This window comes from Mesocricetus auratus, unplaced genomic scaffold (genome assembly GCF_017639785.1).
Source record: "Mesocricetus auratus isolate SY011 unplaced genomic scaffold, BCM_Maur_2.0 Super-Scaffold_100029, whole genome shotgun sequence".
Lineage (NCBI taxonomy): Eukaryota > Metazoa > Chordata > Mammalia > Rodentia > Cricetidae > Mesocricetus > Mesocricetus auratus.
This window is the reverse complement of record NW_024429210.1, coordinates 13,182,665-13,207,356: the sequence shown is the minus strand read 5'-3', so window position 1 is coordinate 13,207,356 and position 24,692 is coordinate 13,182,665. Positions and strand designations below refer to the sequence as shown.

Genomic DNA, 24,692 nt, shown 5'->3' with positions numbered 1-24,692 from the left:
TCTTCAGTTTTAACCCCAATATCTGTCTCTGGGTTTTTATTATTCATGTTACAATTATGTGAAAGTTCCATGAAAGGTCACTAGTTTATTAGTATAGCATGATTCTTTTATTGTTCTCAACCTAATCTTTTTTATAGATTAACTGTTAATAGTTATTTATCCTATCTTATTTAGGCAATAAATTTAGGGTTTGTTTTGTTTAATTATAAGAAAAATAACAAGTCCGGCAGTGTTGTCCGCGAGCCTTTAATCCCAATGCTTGGGAGGCAGAGGCAGGCAGATCTCAGTGAGTTCCAGGACAGCCAGAACTGTTACATAGAGAGACCCTGTCTCATGGGGGGAAAAAAGAAGGAAAGAAAATAACAAGCAAGATGGTGGTGATGCACACCTTTAATCCCATGGCTTGGGAGGAAGAGATAGGCAGATATCCATGAGTTCGAAACCAACTCTACAAAGTCAATGACAGGACAGCCAGGGCTGTTACAAAGAGAAAACCTGTCCCCCAAAAAAAAAAAACAACAACAACAACAACAAACAAACAAAAACAAAAAACAAAAAACAAAATAGTGGAGGACGAATGGGTAAAGTTTAATGTTATTCAACTGAATTCTATTGTTAGCCCTTCTCCATTCTACCTGCATAAACAATTAAGAATATAAAAAAGCCAGGCATGGTGGTTCTAGCCTTTATCCCAGCACTCAGAAGACAGAGAGAGACTTGGTCTCTGTGAGTTCCAGGACAACCAAGGCTATGCAGTGAGACTCTTGCCAAAATAAAAAATGAAATAAAAGATAATAAACAAGAGTTAAAAATACTGGCTGTTCTTCCAGAGAAGCCCCAGTACCCACATGATAGCTGACATCTGTAACTTCGGTTGCAGGGAATCCATTGCCCTCTTCTGTCTTCATCCACAACGCACAGCCGTACATGAAGGCAAAACACCCATATGCATAAAATCGTAACTTTTTGTTTGTTTTTTTGAGACAGGATCCCACTATGTAGCTCTGACTGTCCTAGAACTATGTAGACTCAGCTGTCCTCAAACCCCAAGAGGTTCTGCCTACCAAATTCTGGGATTAAAGGTGTGCATCACCACATCCAGCTAAACAAATAAAATATTAAATATTAAATATGGTGCTAAATGAGTATTTTGTGTTTTTGTGTTTTGTGTTTTTGATTTGTCACTAAGAAATAGCATCACTGTTCTTCAGAAATGAAGAAGTGATTCGTCCACCAGTTCACAGGGTATGAAGCATAACTTTCATCCATGTCTATCTATCTAGCTCTAAGGTCACCCTCTAACTATTTTAGGAAGAAATCAATCAAGCAGAGTTTCATCAATTTGAGGGAAAATTCTGATATTCTGAAAGCCTACTAGTTATTGCTTACAACTGTATATATCAAGATTTCCTTTATAATTTCACTATTTTTCATTTTTTAGTTTATTGTTATTGGGTTTTTTTTTTTTTTTTGAAACAAGGTGTCTCTGTGTAGGTCTGGCTGTTACTCTGTAGACCAGGCTGGCCTCAAACTCACAGAGACCTACCTGCCTCTGATTCCAGAGTGCTGGGATTAAAGGGGTGCGCCACTACCGCCTGGCAAAATTTAGTCTTTTTCATATTGATTGTATTAACAACTATGATCCTTCGAGTTTTATTCTGTATATTCTTTTTTTTTTTTTTTTTTTTTTTTGGTTTTTCGAGACAGGGTTTCTCTGTAGCTTTGGAGGCTGTCCTGGAACTCGCTTGGTAGTCCAGGCTGGTCTCGAACTTACAGAGATCTGCCTGCCTCTGCCTCCCGAGTGCTGGGATTAAAGGCGTGCGCCACCAGCGCCCGGCTATTCTGTATATTCTTAAGAGTGCTGGGATTAAAGGCGTGCGCCACCACTGCCTGACTGTTTGTAATTTTACTCATAGACTCTAAATTTTAAAATACCAATAGAAGAGTTATAAATTTTTATCTAGGATAAATTAAAATATTAAATTGTAATTACAACTCCAGTTCCATTAATAACTACAAGTAAGATATTAGGAAAATTATATTATCTCAGTGGATTTCATTTTATTCAGGCACACCCAATACATTCTGAAATTACAAGTGCTAAGTTTTTCCTAGTAGATGCCTATTATGTAAGCATCTAGCTATAGCTACGATAGATTCAGAATTATGACTCAGGAATATTTCTCTCAGCAAATCACTTACATTATTAGTTAATTTTAAAGTAACATTAATATAAATATATATTCATCTAGCCTACTCATAATAAAAGCAGCAACAACTCAGTCCAAAACAATCCATCTGGTTGGTATTCAGAAGAGATGTCAACATCAACTTTGTATGCAAGTTTTAAGTACTTAAAACCTACTTACTTTTCCTAAAATCTAATTTTTTTTCCAAGACAAGGTTTCTTTGTGTAGCCCTAGCTGTCCTAGAACTCGCTCTGTATACCAGGCTGGCCTCAAACCCACAGAGGTCCACCTGACTCTACCTCCAGTGTGCCGGGACTAAAGGCATGTGACTACAGGGCTTAAAAATATTAAGCTTGCCATAAGCTTTTTTTTAAACTTTCCATAAAATTCCCTAATCCATGGGTGTTGTGGTGCACGCCTTTACACTCTGCACTATGGAAGCAGGGGCAGGTGGACCTCTGAGCTGTAGACCAGCCAGGTCTACAGAGTGAGTTCTGGGACAGCCAAGCCACACAGTGAAACCTGTTTCAAAACAACACAATTATGTGTCAAAATAACTGAGATATTCATATGTATATATATATAGATATCTCCAAATAATATATTTCAAAATTGTAGCCACTCAATCCTAAAGAATGAGGGGAAGGTAAAAGAAAGACATCAATTTCTGTTTTTTTTAAAAACAATGCCATAAATCAAGCCCACGATTAAGGAAAAGGTAAAATGATTGAATACTGTTAACTACCATTTAATTTTTGAAAACATGTAATAAAGCATCGTAAAAGAAAATCTAATGACAAGGAACGACAATTTATACAATTCACCAAGTTAGTCTTCAAAATACCTACAACAGCATACCTCTGAGTCCAGGAATTGATATAAGCAAATATTTTGAGAGTATGTTCCTTTCTGAGCTGCAGTCCATCACCACCTTCTATATCTGATACTGAAATAGAAGCATAAAAGTATGAATAAATGTTAAACCAATATTAAAGCCAACGCTTCAAAAATAAAACTTAGACACACAAATGCATTCAATTAATTTTTTTGCTTTCACTACTAAAATAAAACCTTTAATACTGACTGTAGTGGTTGCTATTTCTGTGACGAACACCATAACCAAAAGTACCCTGAAAAGGAAAGGGTTTATTTCACTTAAAGGTTACAGTCCATGGCTAGAGGGATAACAGGGCAGAAAATGAAACAAGTCATAGACAAATGCAGCTTACTGGTTTGTTCCTCAGGGCTCCCTCAACCTGCTTTCTTGTTTTTCTTTTGTTTTGCTTTTTTTCTTTTGCGGGGGGGGGTGGGGTGGGGTGGGGTGTTCAAGATAGGGTCTCTTTACATTCTAGGCTAGCCAGAGGTACATAGTGAGATCCTATCTCAAAAAAAAAAAAAAAAAGGCTTAGCTAATAAAAGTAATTCTAGGATTGGGCTTTTAATTTATGTGTGACGTTGTGTGAGTACACGTGTATCACGTGCCAGCAAGGTCCCCTGGAACTAGAGTTACAGGTGGTTATGAGCTATCTTGTGGGTGTTGGGAACTGGACACAGATCGTCTGCAAGGGTACTAGGCCACTGAGCCATCTCTCCAGCCCAAATGAAATATTTTAAAAAACCAAGAACAATTTAATTCTTGTCTTACTCCTGCTGCTTATGAACTGTCCTATTTAGAGCGAATCATGACTCCTGTGAGGAAGTACAGAGATAACCTGAGATAATTTCTTTGCCATTCCATACACTTATCTTTTCCCAGACTACAGATATGTCTTAAGAAACACTTGTAATGCTGGGCAGGAAGCCATAGCTTCTATGAAGCCATGTGATCATGAAGTTCAATAACAAATACTATGAGCTGGGCGTTGGTGGCGCACGCCTTTAATCCCAGCACTCGGGAGGCAGAGGCAGGCGGATCTCTGTGAGTTCGAGGCCAGCCTGGTCTACAAAGTGAGTTCCAGGACAGCCTCCAAAGCTACAGAGAAAACCTGTCTCGAAGGGAAAAAAAAAAAAATACTATGCATGCCCAATAAACTGGCAGGTTGTTTACGGAATGCACATAAACTTATGTTTCCCATTTGTTGTATGTTTTCTTGTTATTGTTTTGAGCAAGACAGGTTTCTCTGTGTAACATTCCTGGCTGTCCTGGAACTGGCTTTGTAGACCAGGCTGGCCTCAAACTGACAAAAGATAAGATCCACATGCCTCTGTCCCTGGTGTTGAGATTAAAGGTGTACACACACACAACAAAGCCCGGCTGAGTTTTTGAGTTCTGTTTTGGTTTTGGTGTTTGTTTTTGTTTTGCATTTGTTTTGAGTGTTTTAGTTATTAGAAAACAACTTGCAGGAATTCGTTCTCTCCTTCTACCATGTGGGTTACATGAATCCAAATCAAGTCATTGGGGTTAACCTTATCCACAGCTGAGTCATCTATCTCCCCTGCCCTAACATCTCTTCTTTGACTATGTAATATAGTAAAATTTCTCTTATTGTTCCCAAAATGGGAAAAAGAGAGGGACAAAAATCTAAAACAATGTTTGTCAACTCATACTATTCCAGAAACACCATCAATTAAAACTTCTAATTCAAAAGGGCTACAACAGTGGTCCTTCCTCAACCCTCCTAACACAAAGACCCTTTAATACAGTTCCTCTTGTTGTAGTGTCCTTCATAAAATCATTCCCTTACTACTTTAAAACTATAATTTCATTACTGTTATAAATCATAACCACTGAGCTAGAGCTGGCTTGGCAGTTCAGAGCCCCGACTATTCCCCACAAGGACCAGGGTTCAATTCCTAGCACCCACAAGACAGCTCACGACTGTCTCTAATCCCAGTTCCAGGAGATCCAATGTACTAGTTCAACCGCTGAAGGTACTGCATGCACCTGATGCTCATACATGCAGGCAGACACCCAGCATAGAAATTAAATCAAATAAAAAATGTCAAAAGCTTCACAACCACATACTACCAAGACTTGAAGATTTAAATGTGGATTATCATTAACTTTTTTCATTACAAGTTCAGTATTCTGTACCTAAAATACTTGGAATAAGAACTATTTCAGACGAGAATCTTTCAGAATTTAAAATAATGGTGCAGACTTTACTACCTGAATATGCAGCTAAAAAAAAAAGTTCAAGCTGGGCTTTGGTGGTGCACGCCTTTAATCCCAGCACTCGGGAGGCAGAGGCAGGCGGATCTCTGTAAGTTCGAGACCAGCCTGGACTACCAAGCGAGTTCCAGGACAGCCTCCAAAGCCACAGAGGAAACCCTGTCTCGAAAAACCAAAAAAAAAAAAAAAAAAAAAAAGTTCAAGCTGGGGTTGGGGATGGGCGCTGGAGAAATGTCTCAGTGGTTAAGATATTTCTGCTCTTCCAGAGTAACAAGAGTTTGGTTCTCAACATTCATGTCAGGCAGCTCACAACCATCTAGAACTCCAAGGTCAGGGGATCAGATACCCTCTGATGGCATACACATTTGTATACACACAAATAAACAAGCAGAGCTTTTTAATGGATCTGGCAAGATACTCATCACTGCCACCAACCCCTGAAACCTGAATTCAGTCTTCAAAACTATCCTACAAGTTGTCATCTGAGCTCCACACGTGTTCCATGGCAGGCAAGCAAGCTCACATATGTCAATAAAATTCTTCTTTGTTTTTTTTGTTTTTCAAGACAGGGCTTCTCTGTGGCTTTGGAGGCTGTCCTGGAACTCTCTCTGTAGACCAGGTTGGTCTCAAACTCAGAGATCCACCTGCTTTTGTCTCCCGAGTGCTGGGACTAAAGGTGTGTGCCACCAATGCCCAGCTTCATTTTAAATTTTTTTAAACTCAAAACTTTAATTCTAGCTTTACTAGAAAACATCAGGTTTTAGGTTTAGTGGTAATCAAGCTCTATTTCTTTTTTTTTAAAGATTTTTTATTTATTTCTTTATTACACATACAGTGTTCTGCCCAAAGAGTGCACCAGATTGAATTGTAGATGGTTGTGAGCCACCATGTGGTTGCTGGGAATTGAACTCAGGACCTCTGGAAGAACAGTCAGTGCTCTTAACCTCTGAGCCATCTCTCCAGCCCTCAAGCTCTATTTCTTAACAAAACTAGAAGCTATTATCTCACTTAATATATAATTTGTGGAAGATGGAAACAAAATACCATTAGAATAAAACAAACCAGGTGGTGGTGGTGCCTTTAATCCCAGCACTCGGGATGCAAAGGCAGGTAGATCTCTCTGAGTTGGAGGCCAGCCTGGTCTGCAGATCCAGTTACAGAACAGTAAGGACTACAAAGGAAAACCCTGTCTCACATTGGCCTCATGATACCACTTTACCAAGAAATGATGACTAGAACCCCATTATCTATGCAACTCCAAAGGCCCTACTGTCATCCCTGCACGGTGGTTTCAGGACTATAATCTCAACACTTGGGTGGCTAAGGCAAGAAGATCTTGAGTTCAAGGCCACATAGCTACACGACAAGAAACTGCCTTTTGGGGTCCTGGGTACTGGAGGGCAGCATGGAGAGATGGCTCAGTAGTTAAGAGCACTGGCTGCTCTTCCAGAAGATTCAGCATTCTTGTAGTGGCTTTCAACCCTCTGTAACTCAAATCCCATGGGGTCTGATAGCTCTCCTAACCCCTGCAGGCCCAGGCATGCATGTGGTGCACATACTCGAATTCAGGCAAAACACTCAAATACATAAGGATTTTTTTTAGCCGGACAGTGGTGGCGCATGCCTTTAACCCCAGCACTTGGGAGGCAGAGGCAGGAGAATCTCTGTGAGTTTGAGATCAGCCTGGTCTACAGAGCGAGTTCCAGGACAGCCTCCAAAGCCACAGAGAAAGCCTGTCTGGAAAAACCAAAAAAAGAAAAAAGAAAAAAAAGAATTCTTTTTAAAGAAAGATCAGGGGACTGTTTAAGTTACAGTATGAGCAAATAATGGAAAACTGTATTAATACTATACAAAAGGTATAATTTAATTGGATACTTAAATGGAAAAGGTGCTGGTATCAATATTTTCCTCTTTTGTCAGCAGTCTTATGTAGTCTAGGCTAGCCCTGAATTCACAATCCTCTCAGATTCCCTAGTTATCTATTGCTGGAATTACAGGCATGTGCCACCACATCCAACCTTAACCTGTGTCTTGTAAACATAATTAGAACTCAGGTAGCACAGTAAAATGTATGCTAGTTTGGGTTACGTGAGACTCGGTGTCTTTAAAAAAAGGTAGACAGGTAGCTGGAGAGATAATTCAATGGACAGGAACATCTGATGTATAAGCACGAGGAACTAAATTGAAATACCTGTATGCAAAAGCTAGGTATGGCCACCAAGACCTCTAACCTCAGCACTGTGGATGGAACAGAGGCAAATCTTAGGAGCTCACCAGCCAAACAAAAACCTCATGCTTCATCTAATTTCTTCCTTTGTCCTTTATGTGTACACTGACAAGTGTAAGCCCCCTGCGCGCGCACACACATGCGCACACATGCACACATACATACATACATACACACACACACACACACACACACACACACACACACACAGTGTAGCTCAGTGACAGAATACATTATCTAGCATGTGTATTACCTGGATTCAATCTACAGTACTGAAAAAAAGGAGAAAGAAGCAGTAACTCTGGAGGGCTAGAAGTGTGTTTAATGGCAGAGTGCTTCCTTATGGTGCATAAGGCCCCATGGTCAATCACCAGCACCACAAAATAAACGATATCAGAGACGGGCACAGTTCAGAAGTAGAGTGATGACCCTGAGTTAATCTCTGTCATCAAAAAATAGCAATCATAACAACAAAGGTCAACATACAAAAATTTGCTTATTTAAACTAAGAAGCCTGAGGTGGCCCATACCTTTAATCCCAGCAATCAGAGAAGCAGAGGCAGGAGGATCTCTGTGAGTTCGAGTCCAGCCTGATCGAGCTCCAGGACAGGCTCCAAAGCTACAGAGAAACCCTGTCTCAAAAAAACAAACAAACAAACAAACAAACAAAAGAGAGAAAAAAAAATACACACATGATGAGGACTTTGAAAGATAAACTTTTATTTACAATCCAAAGAAAAACTCAGTATTTACCTAAGGCTGCTAAGACTGTATATCCATAGTGAAAGTGTTTAATTTACTACAAATATTTAAAAAGCTTAGAGTAAGTTCAAGGTCCTCCTCAGGTACATACCAAGTTTGAGAATAGCCTAGGCTACATGAGACCTTTTTTCAAAAAACCAAAATAAAAAAAAGCTTCAAAAATTAAGTTAAAAATTAAGTCTTCAAGTAACAAACATAAAACTTTGTGATTAGTGTTCAAAATGTTTTAAACTAGAGTTTAAAAATCAGCAATCTAGCCAAGCATGGCAACATACACCTTTAATTCCAGCACTTGGCAGGCAAAGAAAAGCAGAGCTCTTTGAGTTTGGAGCCAGCCTGGTCTACATATCCAGTTCCAACCAGCCATGCCGATACGGTGAGCAATCTCCAGGCCAGCAAGATGGTTTGGCAAGTAAACTGGGATTCAATGCCTGGTGCCTACAGGAAGAAAAATCAACTCTAGTGGTTGTCCCTGACCGCCACATACAGACTGGCACACACACAAAACCGCTGGCCTCCTAGGGACCCAAACAGTACTCACTTGCACAAACAATCAGCACCAACTTTATTTATACAGCAAGTTCTCATAGACAACTGTAACAGGCATGTCTGTATAACTGCAAAAAGTAAACTCTGGGAGCGGACGAGATGACTCAGCAGTTAAGAGCACTTGCTGCTCTTGCAGAGGGCCCAATCAGTTCTGAACGCCCACATGGCAGCTCACAACAGCCTGTAACTCCAGTTCCAGTGGATCTGAAACCTTAATCTGACTTCTGGTGGCTGCTGCACACATGCAGTGCCCATACATATATATGTTATATTCAGGTAGTCATATATACATACACAAAAATTAAAAGAAAATGGCATCTGTAGCTATTATAAACCATATAAAATTGTATTAGCAGAGAATGCTGGCTCATGCTGTCATTCTAGCACTAGAAAATTGAAGCAGGTCGAAAAAACAAAAAAAAAAAAAGAAAGAAAATTGAAGCAGGACGATAGCTGTGAATGAAATCAGGTCAGGGCTAATGAATTCAGGTCAAGTCTAGATCAAAGAGTTCATCTCTTGTCTCAAAAACCAAACAAACAAAACTGAACAAGTCCATCCTCTTCCAGCCCTCTCCTGACCTCTTCTTGTTCTCCCAGAGCGAAGCTCTACACATTCATCCATATACTATGGCACTGTCCTTTACTTAACCGCTTGAAAACAATTCCTCAATATCTAGTAAGACAGCAGAACAGTAAGCTTCTATGCCTGTAGTCCCACCGTTTCTTACTTTGGAAGAGAAGCTGTGTAGCTGAGGGTCTCACTCAGCCCTGACTCACCTGTGAGTTGTGTAGCTGAGGCTCACCTTGCACTACTGATCCTACTGCATCCCCTCTCAGCTGCTAAAATTGCAGGTGTGTGTCATTAAAATAGGCTTTACAGGGTACTGGGATCAACCCAGAGTTTTGCATGCTAGGCAAGCTTGCTACCAACAGAGCTATACACCAACCCATGAAATTAATTCATTCACTCTTTCTTTCAATTTCTCAAGACAGGGTTTCTCTGTGTAGTCCTGGTTATCCTGGAACTCACTCTGTAGACCAGGCTGGCCTCAAGTTCACAGAGATCCACCTGCCTCTGCCTCCTGAGTACTGGGACTAAACGTGAGAGCCACCACTGAAGACAGAGCACACCCTCCACCTCCATCCTGGAAGACAACCCAACAATCATGCTAGCAATGGCAACTGTCCCGTAAGTTCCCATGCCTCCCTGCACCAGAGCCTCACACCATCCCACTGTTAACAGACATGCCATGTTGAATAATAGGTTTGCTTGAGAATCGTTTTAACACTTCAGGGCTGTGTACTTGGCACCCACAAATACACTCAGAGAAAGCTGCATATCCTACCTCATGGAACTACCTTGAAGGCCATGAACTTTTTATAAACCAACAAAGTAACCAAAGTCTGGCCCAATACAGCTAAGCAAGAAACAGTTTGTGACCTGGTGTCAGACCATGGTTGCTACAGAGTGAAAGGGTAAAGAGACAAAGGGGTTGTGATCTGGGACCTCCTAAGACTGAAGAAAAAAACATAGCTTCCCAGTTAATGACTAAAGCCACAGTTTCAACCATAACACAAAGTGTTGGATATCTAAAAGAACCCAGGCTATTTTCCTGACTGGTTAGGGTCTTCATTTTCTGACTAACCTAAGTGAATATACATATTATACAGAGTTGTTTGCCAGGGGCAACTTTTTTGTCGTAGTATTTGTACATAGATACTTGTTTTGAAATTCCCATAAAATGAATAAAGACTGTTGCTACATTTCTAACACAGCATCCTCAATGCCCCAGAATTTGACAGTTCATCTCCTTTGATAACTGCTGTCGATAAGGACACACTGAACCACCACACACAAAGGAGACCACACCCTCAAAAAGTTTTATTTCCCCACTACTTGCTTCCTAGGAGAGAATGTTCTGTTGTTTCGCTGAATGAAAATGGAGCATAAAGCTCTGACAACACTTTTTTTAGTAAAGAGATACAGGTTCTGCAAGAGCTCATATTACTTTTAGCTCCTGAGTAGCAAGCCCCTGCCTGCAGCACTCCCGTGCCTGTGACTTTTCAGCTACCGGGGGTGGCCCAAGGCTGCTCCGTATTCAGACAGAGTTCAGAAGAAATTCACCTATATAAGTGAGAAGCTCTTACCAAGCACTTGCTTGAGATCAGCTGATGTAAGGTGGCTTCAAGTCAGTCCTATGCATCCTTTTCTGAACTGGAGATATCAGATCTTACCTCCCAAAGCTGGGTTAGCTGACATTATCATTATCCATTACATGCAGCTAAGGCTAGTCTCAACTCATTACATAGCCTTAAACTTCCTGTTCCCACCTAACAAGTGCTGGGATTACGAAAGTACATCATAAAGCCCAACTTGCGTGGACCAAACCCAGGGCTTCATGTGTTAGGCAAACATTCTTCCAACTGAGCTACATTCATAGTGCAAATACTACCTACCACCTTTTTGGGGGTTTTTCTGTTTTGGTTTGGTTTTTCCAGACAGGATTTCTCTGTGTGGCTTTGCAACCTGTCCTGGTACTCGGTAGAACAGGCTGGCCTCAAACTCAGGGAGATCCCCTGCCTCTACTTCCCAAGTGCTGGGATTAAAGGTGTGTACCACCACCACCACCCAGCTAAACGATTTATATCTGTATCTCTGTGTGTGTGTGTGTGTGTGTGTGTGTGTGTGTGTGTGTGTGTGTGCATAAGTGCACACTAGATCCCCTAATTACACTGGCCTGCCTGCCACCTGGCAGAATGCACTCAGGCAGTACTCTGGTCAGTCCAGGGTTCCATGACTACTAGTCTGCAAGCAGGTACAAAGGACCCCTTTAAAAGACAGACCCCCCCACTTTCACTCTCTTGCATCTTACTCTTTCCTCTTGCTCTCCCCTCCCCCACTCCCTCTTCTCTGCTTCTCTTTCTCTCTGCTCCCAGTTGGCCAACACCCCCTTCACTTCTTCCCTTTCCCTTCAATAAACTCCACGTGGGTTTGTTGACTCGCGTTTCGTTGCTGCCACTGCAGCAAAAGACCACCACCTAGAACTGCAAATACAGATGGCTGTGAGCTACACAATGGAGATGCTGGAACTAGACTCCAGTCCTCTCCAAGAGCAGCAATCATTCTTTAAGCACTGAGCCATCTTTTTAGTCCCACATTTTTTTTTTTTTTTTTTTTTTTTGGTTTTTCGAGACAGGGTTTCTCTGTGGCTTTGGAGGCTGTCCTGGAACTCACTCGGTAGTCCAGGCTGGCCTCGAACTCACAGAGATCCGCCTGCCTCTGCCTCACGAGTGCTGGGATTAAAGGCGTGCGCCACCAACGCCCGGCTTCCCACCTTTTTTTTAAACACTTATTTTTTGTGTGTGGTAATTGTGTCAAAGTCAGAAGATAACTTTCAGGAGCTGGGTTTTCTCAATCTACCAAGTAGGTTTCAAGAATCAAATTCAGGTGACAGGCTTAGCAACAGATACTTTTTCTGCCTGAGCAATTTTGGTCACCAGTGTTATCGATTTAAACACTTTTTATTTTTTTAAGCCAGGAGTGAAGGCAAACATCAGTAGACATAGTCAGGCAGATCTCTGAGGCTAGCCTGATATACAGAGCCAGTTTCAGGATAGCCAGGGTTACACAGAGAAACCCTGTCTCAAAAAAAAAACAAGAAAAATATCTTTAGGAGCTCAAGAGATAGCTCAGCTATTAGAGCACTGCCTACTCTTCCAGAGGTCCTAAGTTCAATTCCCAGCACCCACATGATGGCTCACAAGCATTTGTAACTGTAGCCTTTCGGGATACAATGCTTTCTTCTGGTGTTCATGCATACATGCAGACAAAACACCCATATATGTAATACATAAGATATACATATAAATAATACATAAGATAGATATGTATGAGCCGGGCGGTGGTGGTGCACACCTTTAATCCCAGCACTCGGGAGGCAGAGGCAGGTGGATCTCTGTGAGTTTGAGACCAGCCTGGTCTACAGAGTGAGTTCCAGGACAGCCTCCAAAGCCACAGAGAAACCCTGTCTCGAAAAACAACAACAACAAAAAAATAGATATGTATGTATGTTTGTTTGTTTGTTTTTTTGTTTTTGTTTTTCGAGACAGGGTTTCTCTGTATTGTCTTGGAGGCTGTCCGGGAACTCGCTCTGTAGACCAGGCTGGCCTCGAACTCACAGAGATCCACCTGCCTCTGCCTCCCGAGTGCTGGGAGTGACAACCATCTACAATTCAATCTGGTGTATATGTAATAAATAAATAAATCTTTAAAAAAAACTGTACAGAGAGTCAGGCATGGTAGTTTTTATAATACCAGTACTTAGTACTCTGGGACAGGAATATTACTTGCAAGTTTCAGGCCAGCCTAGGCTAAAAAGTAAAACATTGTCATTCCCTCACCAGTCTCCTCCTAATATAAAAGCCAGGCATATTAGTTCATGACTATAATTCCACACTTGGGAGCCTGAGGCAAGAGAATAGGAGGACTTCAAGATTAGCCTTGAACTGTCAAAAAATAGGTAGAGGTGGGTACCCTATGGGTTAGTCCTTACTATAGGATCGTTAGCCTGGTTCCAGACTTCAATAGGCCTTTCACCTGAAGGTAAATTTATGTGCAGTTACATAATTTACATTTTTTAAAAGATTTATCTATCTATTATGTATGTACAGGGTGTTCTGCCTGCGAGTACACCTGCAGGCCAGAAGGGGGCACCAGATCTTGACAGATGGTTGTGAGCCACCATGTAGTTGCTGGGAATTGAACTCAGGACCCCTGAAAGAGCAGTCAGTGCTCTTAACCTCTGAACCATCTCTCCAGCCCTGATAATGTATGCTTCTTTTTTTTTTTTTTTTTTTTTTTTTTTTTGGTTTTTCGAGACAGGGTTTCTCTATGGCTTTGGAGGCTGTCCTGGAACTAGCTCTTGTAGACCAGGCTGGTCTGGAACTCACAGAGATCCTCCTGCCTCTGCCTCCCGAGTGCTGGGATTAAAGGCATGTGCCACCAATGCCCAGCTTGATAATGTATGTTTCTATGGCGAAAATTGACATCTTGAGAACCTCTACAGGACTACAGACACAACTGTAGCCAAACACTGATAACAAAGTAAACTGTTTAGAAACTATTATTGCCATGTTTTTCTTGTTAGCCATATTACACTCAGAAAGATTTGTTTTCCTGGTTACAAGACAAGGTTTCACTGTGACCTGTCTGGCCTCAACTCAGGATCTTGCCTCAGTCTCCCAGGCACAGACATGAATACCCCACAATGATCTGCTCTCTGCCAATCTTTTTTTTAATTGTTAGCTGTATGTGTGGGGGTGGGGTTGTTCATACCTTGAAGGGCAAAAGAGTATCTGACCCTCTGATCCCTTCAAGTTGGAGAAACATGGCAACTGTTAGCCTCCCCATGTGTGCTAGGAACCAATTTCTGGTCCTCTGTAAGAGCATGTAAGTACTCCTAACCACAGACCATCTCCTCAGTCTTGGTCTCCTGTCAGTTTTTTGGTTTGTTTTTTTTTTAATGTTCCAGAGTATTCCTCTTTGGAGACTCTTCCAGTTTCAAGAGTTCTCTTCTCCTTAATAAATTTATTACCTGAGCTCTTTAATAATAAATAAGTGGCCACTGCACGCCTTTAATCCCAGCACACAAGGAGAGCCAGGTGGATCTATCTCTGTGATTCCAGGCCAGTCTGATCTACATTGTGAGTTCCAGGAGCCAGGGCTAAGCAGAGAGACCCTGTTTCAAAAAGAAGCAGCAGCAGCAGCACATGGTTTTCAGGAATTTAATTTTTTAAAAAAGATTTATTTATTTGTTATGTATACAGTGTTCTGTCTGCATGTAAGCCTGCAGGCCAGAAGAGGGCACCAGATCTCATTACAGATGGTTATGAACCACCATGTGGTTGCTGGGAATTGAACTCAGGACCTCTGGAAGAAAAGCCAGTGCTCTTAACCTCTGAGCCTTCTCTCCAGCTCCTAATTCTTAACTTTAAGTCAAGGCTGAGTACTCATCTATGGGGAAGGAAAAGATAGCAAAATATAATTACCAAGTAAAATTACAAGATAGACATTCTAGGGGAATATGATGCCTGACCTCTGAGGGCACACATACATAAAATTAAATTTAAAGATCTAAATTTTTTAAAGAGCTGATTTTCTCTGCTGCTTTTGTTGATGGGGGCCATTCCTAGGGGCTAAAGCCACAGCCTCTCTCACTAAGTTGCTCACAATGGCCTTGAACACATCTTGTAGCCTAGAAGACTCTTGCCCTTGTGATACCCTGCCTCAGCTTCCTGAGTAGCTGGGATTACAGACAAGACTGTGCCACCAGGCCAGGCTAATTGAACCATCACACTCATGATGAAGCTCCATCCATGGCGTGCATGGGCAAACATTACCACAATGAGATGTGTCTGCCTTATGCTCAGAGAATTTAATATACTTGGGATACAACAGCACAAATCAAAGTGTTTTGAGACAAGGTCTCACTACGTAGGAAAACATTTAAGACAACTACAATGTCCAAACAAAAGAAAAGAGAAAGCCAGCCAGCCAGGCATGATAGTGCACACCTTTAATCCCAGGCAGAGGCAGGCATATATTTCTGAGTTCAAGACCAGCCTAGTCTACAAAGAGAGTGGGAAAACCAGCTTCAAAAAAAAAAATCAAAGAGACCGTGCAGTGGTGGCACACACAAGTAATCCCAGCACTCAGGAGACAGAGGCAGGCAGATAGATCTCTGAGTTTGAGGCCAGCCCAGACTACAAAGTGAACAAAGTGAGTTCCAGGACAGCCAGAGCTACACAAAGAAACCCTGTCTCAAACAAACAGACAAAAAATCCAAGAGAAAAAAGTCTCGCAAGAGATGAATGAAGACTGTTTTCTGTTTTCAAAAGAGCCTTAAAGAAAACAGTACAGGACTGACTAAATACCTTTAGAGACCAATGGCTTAGAGTTATTTCACAGATAATCTTAAACGGTACCTTCCTTTTTCTTTTTATTATTAACTTATACACAAGTGTGTAAGCACATGTAGGTTCTGGGGATAAACTCACTCAAGTCATCCTTTTACAGAGTAAAGAACCTTTACCCCCCTGGAGCAATTGCATCAGCCATAAAAAGTCTATCATACAGATGCCATCTCTTTTTAAATAAACTTTTTAGATACTATGTTTTCAACACTCCTAATTAGGTTTAAAATACTATAAATCAGCCTTAAGAATTGGGTGGAGCCGGGCGTTGGTGGCGAACGCCTTTAATCCCAGGGGAGGCAGAGGCAGGCATATCTCTGTAAGTCCAAGTCCAGCTGGGTCTACAGAGCGAGTTCCAGAACCTCCAGAGCAATACAGAGAAACCCTGTCTCGAAAAGGAGTGGAGGGGAGGGGAGGGGAGGAGGGAGGGGAGGGGAGGGGAGGGAGGGAGGGGAGGGGAGGGGAGAGATATGGGTCGGGTGGCACATGCCTTTCTTTAATCCCAGCACTTAGGAGGCAGAGGCAGGCAGATCCCTACTGGTCTACAGAGCAAGTTACAGGAAATCTAGGGCTGTTGCACAGAGAAAACCTGCCTTTAAAAACCAAAAAAAAAAAAAAAAAAAAAAGAGGGCGGGGAGGGAGGGAGGGAGGGAAAAGAAATGGGTGGAAGGATGGCTAAGTGGTTAAGAGCACTGTTACTGTTCCAGAGGTCTAGGATTCAGCCGAACACCCCCGTTGGGCAGCTCACAACTGTCTGAAACTCCAGCTCCAGGGATCTGATGGGCCCCGGCCTTATGCAGCAGCACTCACATGAATACACCCACAGACAGACACACACACAACTACAATTAAAAACAGTAAACATGAGTGTTTAAATCCTCCCTAATTATTTCCTAGTGCACACTAACCAATAAAGCTACTTTCAAGTTTGAGAATGAAATCATAATAACCAATATATAAGATACAAAATGTTTTACTGAAAATTGTAACTGCTAAAATTTGTGTTTACCATATCACTGTATCAAGAATGAAATTTATGCCAAAATAGGAATAACCCTAAAATACTAGGAAATTTACAGTGACACAAATACTGGAAAAATATAATTTGAATATATTCAAACACCTACTTGCATCTATCAGGAAGTAAATACACAACTGAAAATAAATTACAACCCTTTTAGTCATTAAAGTAAAATTCAAGTACCTTAACAAAAAGAAAAATTTAAACACAAAAAGGACATTACAGTCTATAAGTTGACATTTAAATAATGTATTAAAAAGAATAAGTAGTTTGGAAATCTGTCAAATATCACACAGAATGTAAGTTCCAATATTTCAAATGAACATTCTCTCACAAATCAAGTTCTTGCAAATTATCTTTTCATCTAAATCACCTCTTCCAACCCATAAGTAGCTGACTTGCAATATACCTTGTTTTTGTTTTTTTTAAGCAGAAATACAATCTTGCAAGGGACAAAAATAACATGTAACATAATAATAAAGATAGGCCTGTAATTTTTGGAGATAAGACCGTAACTACTCGGGATGGTTGTCTTTGGTTCAGAGATCTTCTTATAATAGGCTTTACTCCCTAAACGACGAACCGTACGTTAAAGAAATACTATCGCCCTTATTTTTAATTAAGGTAAGACGTTCCCAACCATCACTGCTTGAGTTCATTTTCTGCTATTTAAGAGCTGGCAGATGGATTTTAATACACCCACACACCCTCAAGGGAAGGAAAAAAATCACCGCCCTTCTCCCGGGGACTCTAATGAAAATGAGCAGGTAAGCGAGGCCTCCCCAGCAGGCTGGAGATCAAAGAGGGCGGCCCTGTGGCTCGGACTGCGGAGGACAGGCGAGCGCTCCGACCCCACCTCCCCTCCCCTTCTCCGCAGGGGGACAGGGGCGGAAGGAAGGGCTCATTAGAGCCGTCATTAATTGACACCTGTAATGAGGAAAGTTTCCGAGACCGCCAGGCCCGAGCGGGCCAGCGCCGCGCCGCCGCGGCCTCTCGGGCGCCCAGGTAACCCGGCCGGCCTGGGCCCGCGACGCCGCGCCGGCCCCGCCGCCGCGCACCTTCCTTCCCGGGCTCCCAGGCCCGCACGCCGTGCGGCCCGCCGGCCACCCACCCACCCGGCCGGCCGGCGGGAGGCAGGGCGGGCCGGGGAGCGGCGCGGGGGGCCCAGCCCGTGCACCCCGACAGGCCGCTGGCCCGGCTACTTACTCTCGTTTAACACCTCCACCAGCTCTGCGCAGTTCTCGCACATCGTTCGGCCGCCGCCCCCCCCTCCCCCGCTTCGGACCGCACTGACTGATCCCGGCCGGCGGGGGGGAGGGGACAGAGGCAGGGGAGGGGGCCGGCCTGCCGGCGGGGCGGGGAGGCGACGAGGGCGGGCGGGCGGCGGGCGGGCGGCGGCGAGGACGGGGCGGGGAGCGGAGGGTGGGGGAGGGGGCGGCGGGCCCGGGAGCGGGCGGGCGGGCGGGGGCGAGGAGGGGGAGAGGGAGGCGCAGGCCCCGGGGGCGCCGGGGCGCAGGCGGCGGGGGCAGGGGGAAGGACGGGGGAGGGAGGAGGGAGGGGCGGGCGGGGAGAGAAGCCGCAGAGTCACTTCACCACCGACCAGACGCCGCGGCCACCGCCGCCGCCGCCGCCATTTTAAGGGAGCGCTCGGGCTGCGCTCGGCTCTTTCCGCCCAGGCGAAGCAGCCGCGGAGGGGCGCCGCGCGCTCTCATTCCCCCGCCCTCCCTCCCGCCCTCCCTCCCGGCTGCGCCCGCCCTCCGCCTCTCTCCGCGCGCGCGCGCGCACACACACACACACACACACACACACACACACACACACACACAAACACACGCCGCACGCCTCACACCCTGCCGGGGCCGCTGGCCGCCCTCCCTTTCCTCTTCCGTCCGGCCTCCCCGCCCTCGGTCCACCCCTCCGCGCGCTCGCTCGCTCGCCCACCCCGCCCAGCCCGGATCTCTGTCAGAGGCCGGAAGGGAAGCGCGCGGCCCGCCGCCGCGGGGGGAGTCGGGTGAGGGGAAGATGGCGGAGGCTCCGGGCGGGTCGCGGGGGACGCGGACTCTGCGCGCCGGCCGGTGGGCAGGCTCCGTGCGCCCGGGAGGCTCCGTGGGAGCCGCGCCGGGCGCGCCGCCGGCCGCCCCGCTGTCCCCGAGTGGAAGTGGAGTGAGGTGGGCCGCCACTCGGGCGTGCGGGCGGCGGCGGCACAGCGGGCCCCCGCGCCCCGCGCGCCCCACCTGGCTCCGGGAGAATGGAACAGCCCAGGGCGCGTCCTAACCCGAGTCCCTGTTGATCGCCCTCCTGCAGCTCTGGGAGGCTAGTCTGTCCTCCAGCACCGAGACACCTTGACCGGACGACAAATGGCGCGCTCCAGTGCCCTCACGGCGTCTCGTTTTCACTCACGAGGTCTCCCCACAAATGCGCCTTCCCATTCTCCATCGGAAATGGTCTGCTAGGCCTTTTCAGCAAGAGCTCTTAGCGTGAGGAACGAAGCCTGGCATGATGGTTTATGACAGTAACCCCTAAACGCAGGCAGAAGGATTGCTCCGAGTTCGAGGGCAGCCTGAGCGACCTTTAAATTCTTGTCTGTGACATTGACAAATCTGTACAGTATTGAGTCTTTTGGGAAGAATTACCCTTCCTTAATAAATGGGTTAGTTCAACCAACAGTATTTTAACCTTTCTCTTTGCCTGAAACATGATCTCAATATGGAAAACAATTTTAAAAAGCAAACATTTTGTAAGGTTGGTGTAATACTTTGGCCAGGCTGGACTTGAATTCCTCAAGCTCTTGCCTTCTGGGAACTGGGATTACAGATGTGTGTCACTATGTACAGTTATATTTTACCCCACCCCTAATATTTTTAAAGTTACAAATAGGATAGCCTTGAAGTTGACATACAGGGTAATAAAATCTGGGTCCCTGCCAGGTGGTGGTGGCTCATGTCTTTTATTCCAGCCCTTGGTAGGCAGAGGCAGGCAGATCTCTCTGAGTCTGAGGCCAACCTGGTCTACAGGGTGAGTTGCTTTGTGACAAGTCTTGTAGCACATGCTTATGAGGGAAAAATAAATGCAGAGGCAGGATTGACAAGTTTAAGGTCAGCCTAGTCTCAGACTGAGTGAGTTCCAGGCCACTCAAGGCTACATGACACAGCCCTGTCTCAAAAAAAGAGAGCTGGGGGTGGGGGGTATTAGTGTCAGGCAGCTTGCTTAGCATACACATACAGTTCAGTTCCTACAAAGACACACACAAATACCCAGAGAATCTGGAGAATCGTCCTTAGAAGTGATCATTCTCCCGTTATCTCCATCAGGACTCAACAGACTTTCTTTCTAGTATGTTCAAATAGTAAATGTTTTAGACTATAATAAGGAGGGTCCTAGCGATTACAAACCTGCACATCAAGCAGTACCCAGACTGGGTGTAAGGACACCATCTGTATAAGCAGGCAGGCCTGGGAGGTGGCTCATTGAGTAAAGTTCCTGCTTGCACAGATGACCAACTTTGTTTGGAACCCTGTGGGTGCCTGTAACTCTAGGGGTAGGGAAAGGGCACGGCCCAGGACAATCCGTCAGGTTTAGTGGTCACCAGACAACTATCTGGAATGGTGAGCTGTAGAGTCAGTGAGAGACCTGTCTCAAAGCAGTAAGGCAGATGGCCTAGACGTGGCTCAGAGGACATGGATTGACAGGGCAGACACAACTGCCTGAACCTCCAGCTCCAGGGGATCTAGTGCTACCTTCTGACCTGTACTTAGAGGCTTGCACATAAAATACAAAGTAAATTTTAAGCCAGGTATGGTGGTACTCGACTTTAATCCCAGAACTGGGGAGGCAGAGGCAGGTGAATCTCTTGGATTAGAGGCCAGCCTGGTCTACAGAGTGAGTTCCAAGACAGCCAGTGCTGTTACACAGAGAAACCCTGTCTCACCAATGAAGAAGTGATAAAGTATCTGTAGGTAACATGTAACAGAATGAGTAAGGTCAGGAACAGTTGCTGCACACAGGTGGCAAATGATTTTAATCCCAGCACTCAGGAGGCAGAGGTAGGTGGGTCTACAAATCCAGTTCCAGAACAGCCAGGACTGTTACACAGAGAAACCCTGTTTCAAAAAACAAAATGGGTAATGAATTTTGAAAGTTGTATAAATTTTACATGTTAGAAAATACTTTGAGTTCCAGGACCAGCTCCAAAAGTTACAGAGAAACCCTGTCTGGAAAAACCAAGAAAAAACAGAAAAGAAAATACTGCTGTTGCATGTTTCCTCATTTCTAGAAGCTAGCTTTAAAACTTCAGATCTATGTGTTCCGTTTGGAGTATCAATAGAGCTCAGGGATTTAGTAAGGGACCAAGGGGAAGAGAGGGATAAGAAAGGGGGACAAGGCCAGGCTTTGGTGGTGCACACCTTTAATCCCAGCACTCACAACTGGCATCTCACAACCACCTGTAACTCCAGCTCCAGAGAGAGACAACACCTCTGACCTCTGGGGGCACTTCCCTTCACATGTGTGTCCACACACACACACCCTACTTAATGGGGGAGGGAATACCGTAACTAGACACCTCATCTGAGCGAATAAAAACAGTACCACTTTTTTGAGTTGTTGGCCAGTGGGAGTCACATACTGGCTATTGCCAGTATTCTTAGCTACCCTCCAGAACTTGATGGTAGAATCCTACTGATGAAGACACCACATAACTGGAGTCATAGACGATGGGAAAAATGAAGCTGGTGTTCCCCTGGAAGCTTCATTTCTCCTGGCTGGCTTTCATTGTCCTGGAAAGTGTTGTGAGCACTGCAAGAAGAAAGTAGCCCTCAATTCTCACCCAGCCGTGAACCCGCAAACTTCAACTAAGCTGACAAGTATCGCCTGGCACAAATAAGAGTAACAAACTGGGAGCCGGGCGTTGGTGGCGCACGCCTTTAATTCCAGCACTGGGGAGGCAGAGGCAGGTGGATCTCTGTGAGTTCGAGGCCAGCCTGGTCTACAGAGCGAGTTCCAGGACAGCCTCCAAAGCCATAGAGAAACCCTGTCTCGAAAAACCAAAAAAAAAAAAAGAATAACAAACTGGGGCCTGGATTGATAGGTCAGAGGTTAAGAGCACTGGCTGCTCTTCCATTAGTCCTGAGTTCAGTTCCTAGCAACCACATGGTGGCTCACAACCATCTGTAATGAGATCTGGTGCCTTCTTCTGGCCTGCAGGCATACATGCACACAGAACATATAATAAATAAATAAATCTTAAAAAAAAGAGGAAAGAGTAGCAAACCACTTTCTGGTTGGATTTATGCCTGCTTAATGAGACAGAGCACATACCTAGCGCCGTGCTGCTCAAGGGCCAAGAACCTGCAGTGAAACCCAATACTATTATTCTACTAGATGGACATACTATTAAAACAACTCATTAATGACTTAGGGCTGTACCCATAGGTCAGTACTTCTCGTCTCAGTAGACGGAGTTAACAGATCACCTGCTCAGCCCTCCATGGATGTGCATGTCACACCCCTCACCCCAGCACCCTGGGGGCTTTGTGGAGTAGGAAACATCAAGTAAACGTTGCTTTCTACCCACACAGGCCATTGTACACACGAGCTAACAGCGGCTGTCTCAGCATGCACAACACTTGAGCACGTTCCAGACAAAATCCTAGCGTAGGAGAAAAGGATGAGCACAAAACTCCAAAACCCGACCACCAGCTGAGGAGCTACAGGTGTTTGATAGCAGTTAGCAGAGGGAGGAATTTCTCCTTAATGATGTGACCTCTGGTAGTGGATCAATGCCAAGGCAGGCCCCACTCCCAGACTGCTGAATATATATAGCCCATAGGCTGAGACTGGTCTACTATACATGTTCTGAATGTCTGTAGGTTGTGAATGGTTTAACTTTGTGTGTGTGTGTGTGTGTGTGTGTGTGTGTGTGTGTGTGTGTTTACAAGTAGAAACCAGAACTGTGCACATGCTAGGCAAATGATTAATCACTAAGGTCATCCCTACCCCGACTTTTGCATTTTAATGGTTGAGGGGGAAAAGCATTAAAAAACAGACTTTTTAAAATGTAATACCACGTTGTTCAGTGCAAAGTTCCAGCTCAAAGAAGTCATCCTTCCTCAGCTTCCAAGTGTTGGGTTTGCAAGTGTAAACTACTATACTCAGCTCAAGTCGAAATTTTCAGATCATTAACTGATGAAGCATCATACCACTTTTGGTCTAGCTTGAAAAGCAGTGGATAGCTGGACATTTTGGAGAGGCTAGCTTTGTTTTTTCAGACAGGGTTTCTCTGTGTAACAGTCCTTGTTGTCTGGAACTCGCTCTGCACACCAGGCTGGCCTCAAACTCTTTAAGATCCGCCTCCCCAGCTGGGGCTGGCTTTTTTGTCTTGTTTACACACATCATCTAGGGGTAGAATTATGTGTATTTGGTGTAGTTTTTCTGTTTTTCAAGACAGATCTATCTGCCTGTCTCTGCCTCCCCCTCAGTGCTGTGATTAAAGGTGTGTGACACCTGGCTACACAAACATTTAATTTTTATGTGCATTGGCCTTTTGCCTGCATGTATGTATGGAACTGGAGTTATAGTTTGTGATCACCATGTGGTGCTGGGAACTGAACCCAGCTCCTTTGGAAGAATAGTTCGTACTCTTTAACTGTTGAGCCCAGACTTACACTTTTTAAAACTACAAGGCCAGATGTTGTGGTCCATTCTTTTAATCTCAGCAGAGGCAGATAGGTTTCTTAGTTTGATTGAATTCCAAGCCAGTCAGAGGCTATCTCTAAACAAAACAAAAAAAACCCACTATCTCATTTATATACTCTATTTACACTAAGAATTTGAAAGTAAACCCATGTTCAAACTTTTGAAAAATACTTCCAAGTCATGTTCTTGCTATTATTGAACATGAGATTTTAATCTTGGGGCTGGAGAGACGGCTCAGTGGTTAAGAGCACTCACTGTTCTTCCAAAGGTCCTGAGTTCAATTCCGGGCAACCACATGGTGGCTCACAACCACCTTGAACAAGCTCTGATGCCCTCTGCTGGCATGCAGGCAGAAGATTGTATACATAATAAATAAATAATACTTTTTAAAAAAGATTTTAATCTTTGGGGTTTAGGCTAAAGTGTAACATTAATATCGGAAACCACAGTCAACAAGATAGCTCTGAATAAGTGTTTGCCAAAGCCGGGCGTTGGTGGCACACGCCTTTAATCCCAGCACTCGGGAGGCAGAGGCAGGCGGATCTCTGTGAGTTCGAGGCCAGCCTGGTCTACAGAGTGAGTTCCAGGACAGCCTCCAAAGCCACAGAGAAACCCTGTCTCGAAAAACCCAAAAAAAAAAAAAAAGTGTTTGCCAAGCTTGAAAACCTGAGTTTTAGCTGGGTGGTGGCTGCACAAGCCTTTAATCAGCACTGGGGAGGCAGAGGCAGGTGGATCTCTGTGAGTTCGAGGCCAGCCTGGTCTACAGAGTGAGTGCCAGGACAGCCAGGGCTATGTAGAGAAACCTTGTCTTGAAAAACTAAAAACAAGAGAGAAAGGGGGAGGGAGAGAGAAGAGTAGTTGATTTTATACCAGATATCATGATGAACACCTATCATCTCAGGATTCAGAAGATTTAGGGAAAAAAAAATCTGGACAATTCAAAGCTTGTGTGATAGCTAGAGCCTGTCCTAAATAACAAAGTTGATTTCATTGAAAGTTGTCCCCAGTACACAGGGGACAAGCAAGAAGCCAGATTGTGCCAAATATAAAGACGTGTCCCAGAACTCACGGAAGAATAGTTTAAGAGGCCAGTGTGAACTGAGCCGTGGTGGTGCACACCTTTAATCCCAGCACTGGGGAGGCATGAGTGGGAACTGAACACGCCCT

The 24,692-nt window shown here is 44.4% G+C and overlaps 1 protein-coding gene across 2 annotated transcripts in view; it reads right to left on the bottom strand.

The window, feature by feature from the left end:
- The window catches only part of Usp34 (ubiquitin specific peptidase 34), a 178,529-nt gene extending 160,344 nt beyond the window's left edge, over positions 1-18,185 (bottom strand). For both annotated transcript variants that reach the window (XM_040733172.1, XM_040733173.1), the window contains exons 1-2: positions 18,039-18,185; positions 3,048-3,135 (exon numbers count right to left, since the gene is read on the bottom strand). In XM_040733172.1, coding sequence (XP_040589106.1) covers positions 3,048-3,135; positions 18,039-18,081 — 131 coding nt within the window. In that variant the 5' untranslated portion in view covers positions 18,082-18,185. The remainder of the gene's footprint in view (positions 1-3,047; positions 3,136-18,038) is intronic.
- Between the last annotated feature and the right edge of the window lie 6,507 nt (positions 18,186-24,692).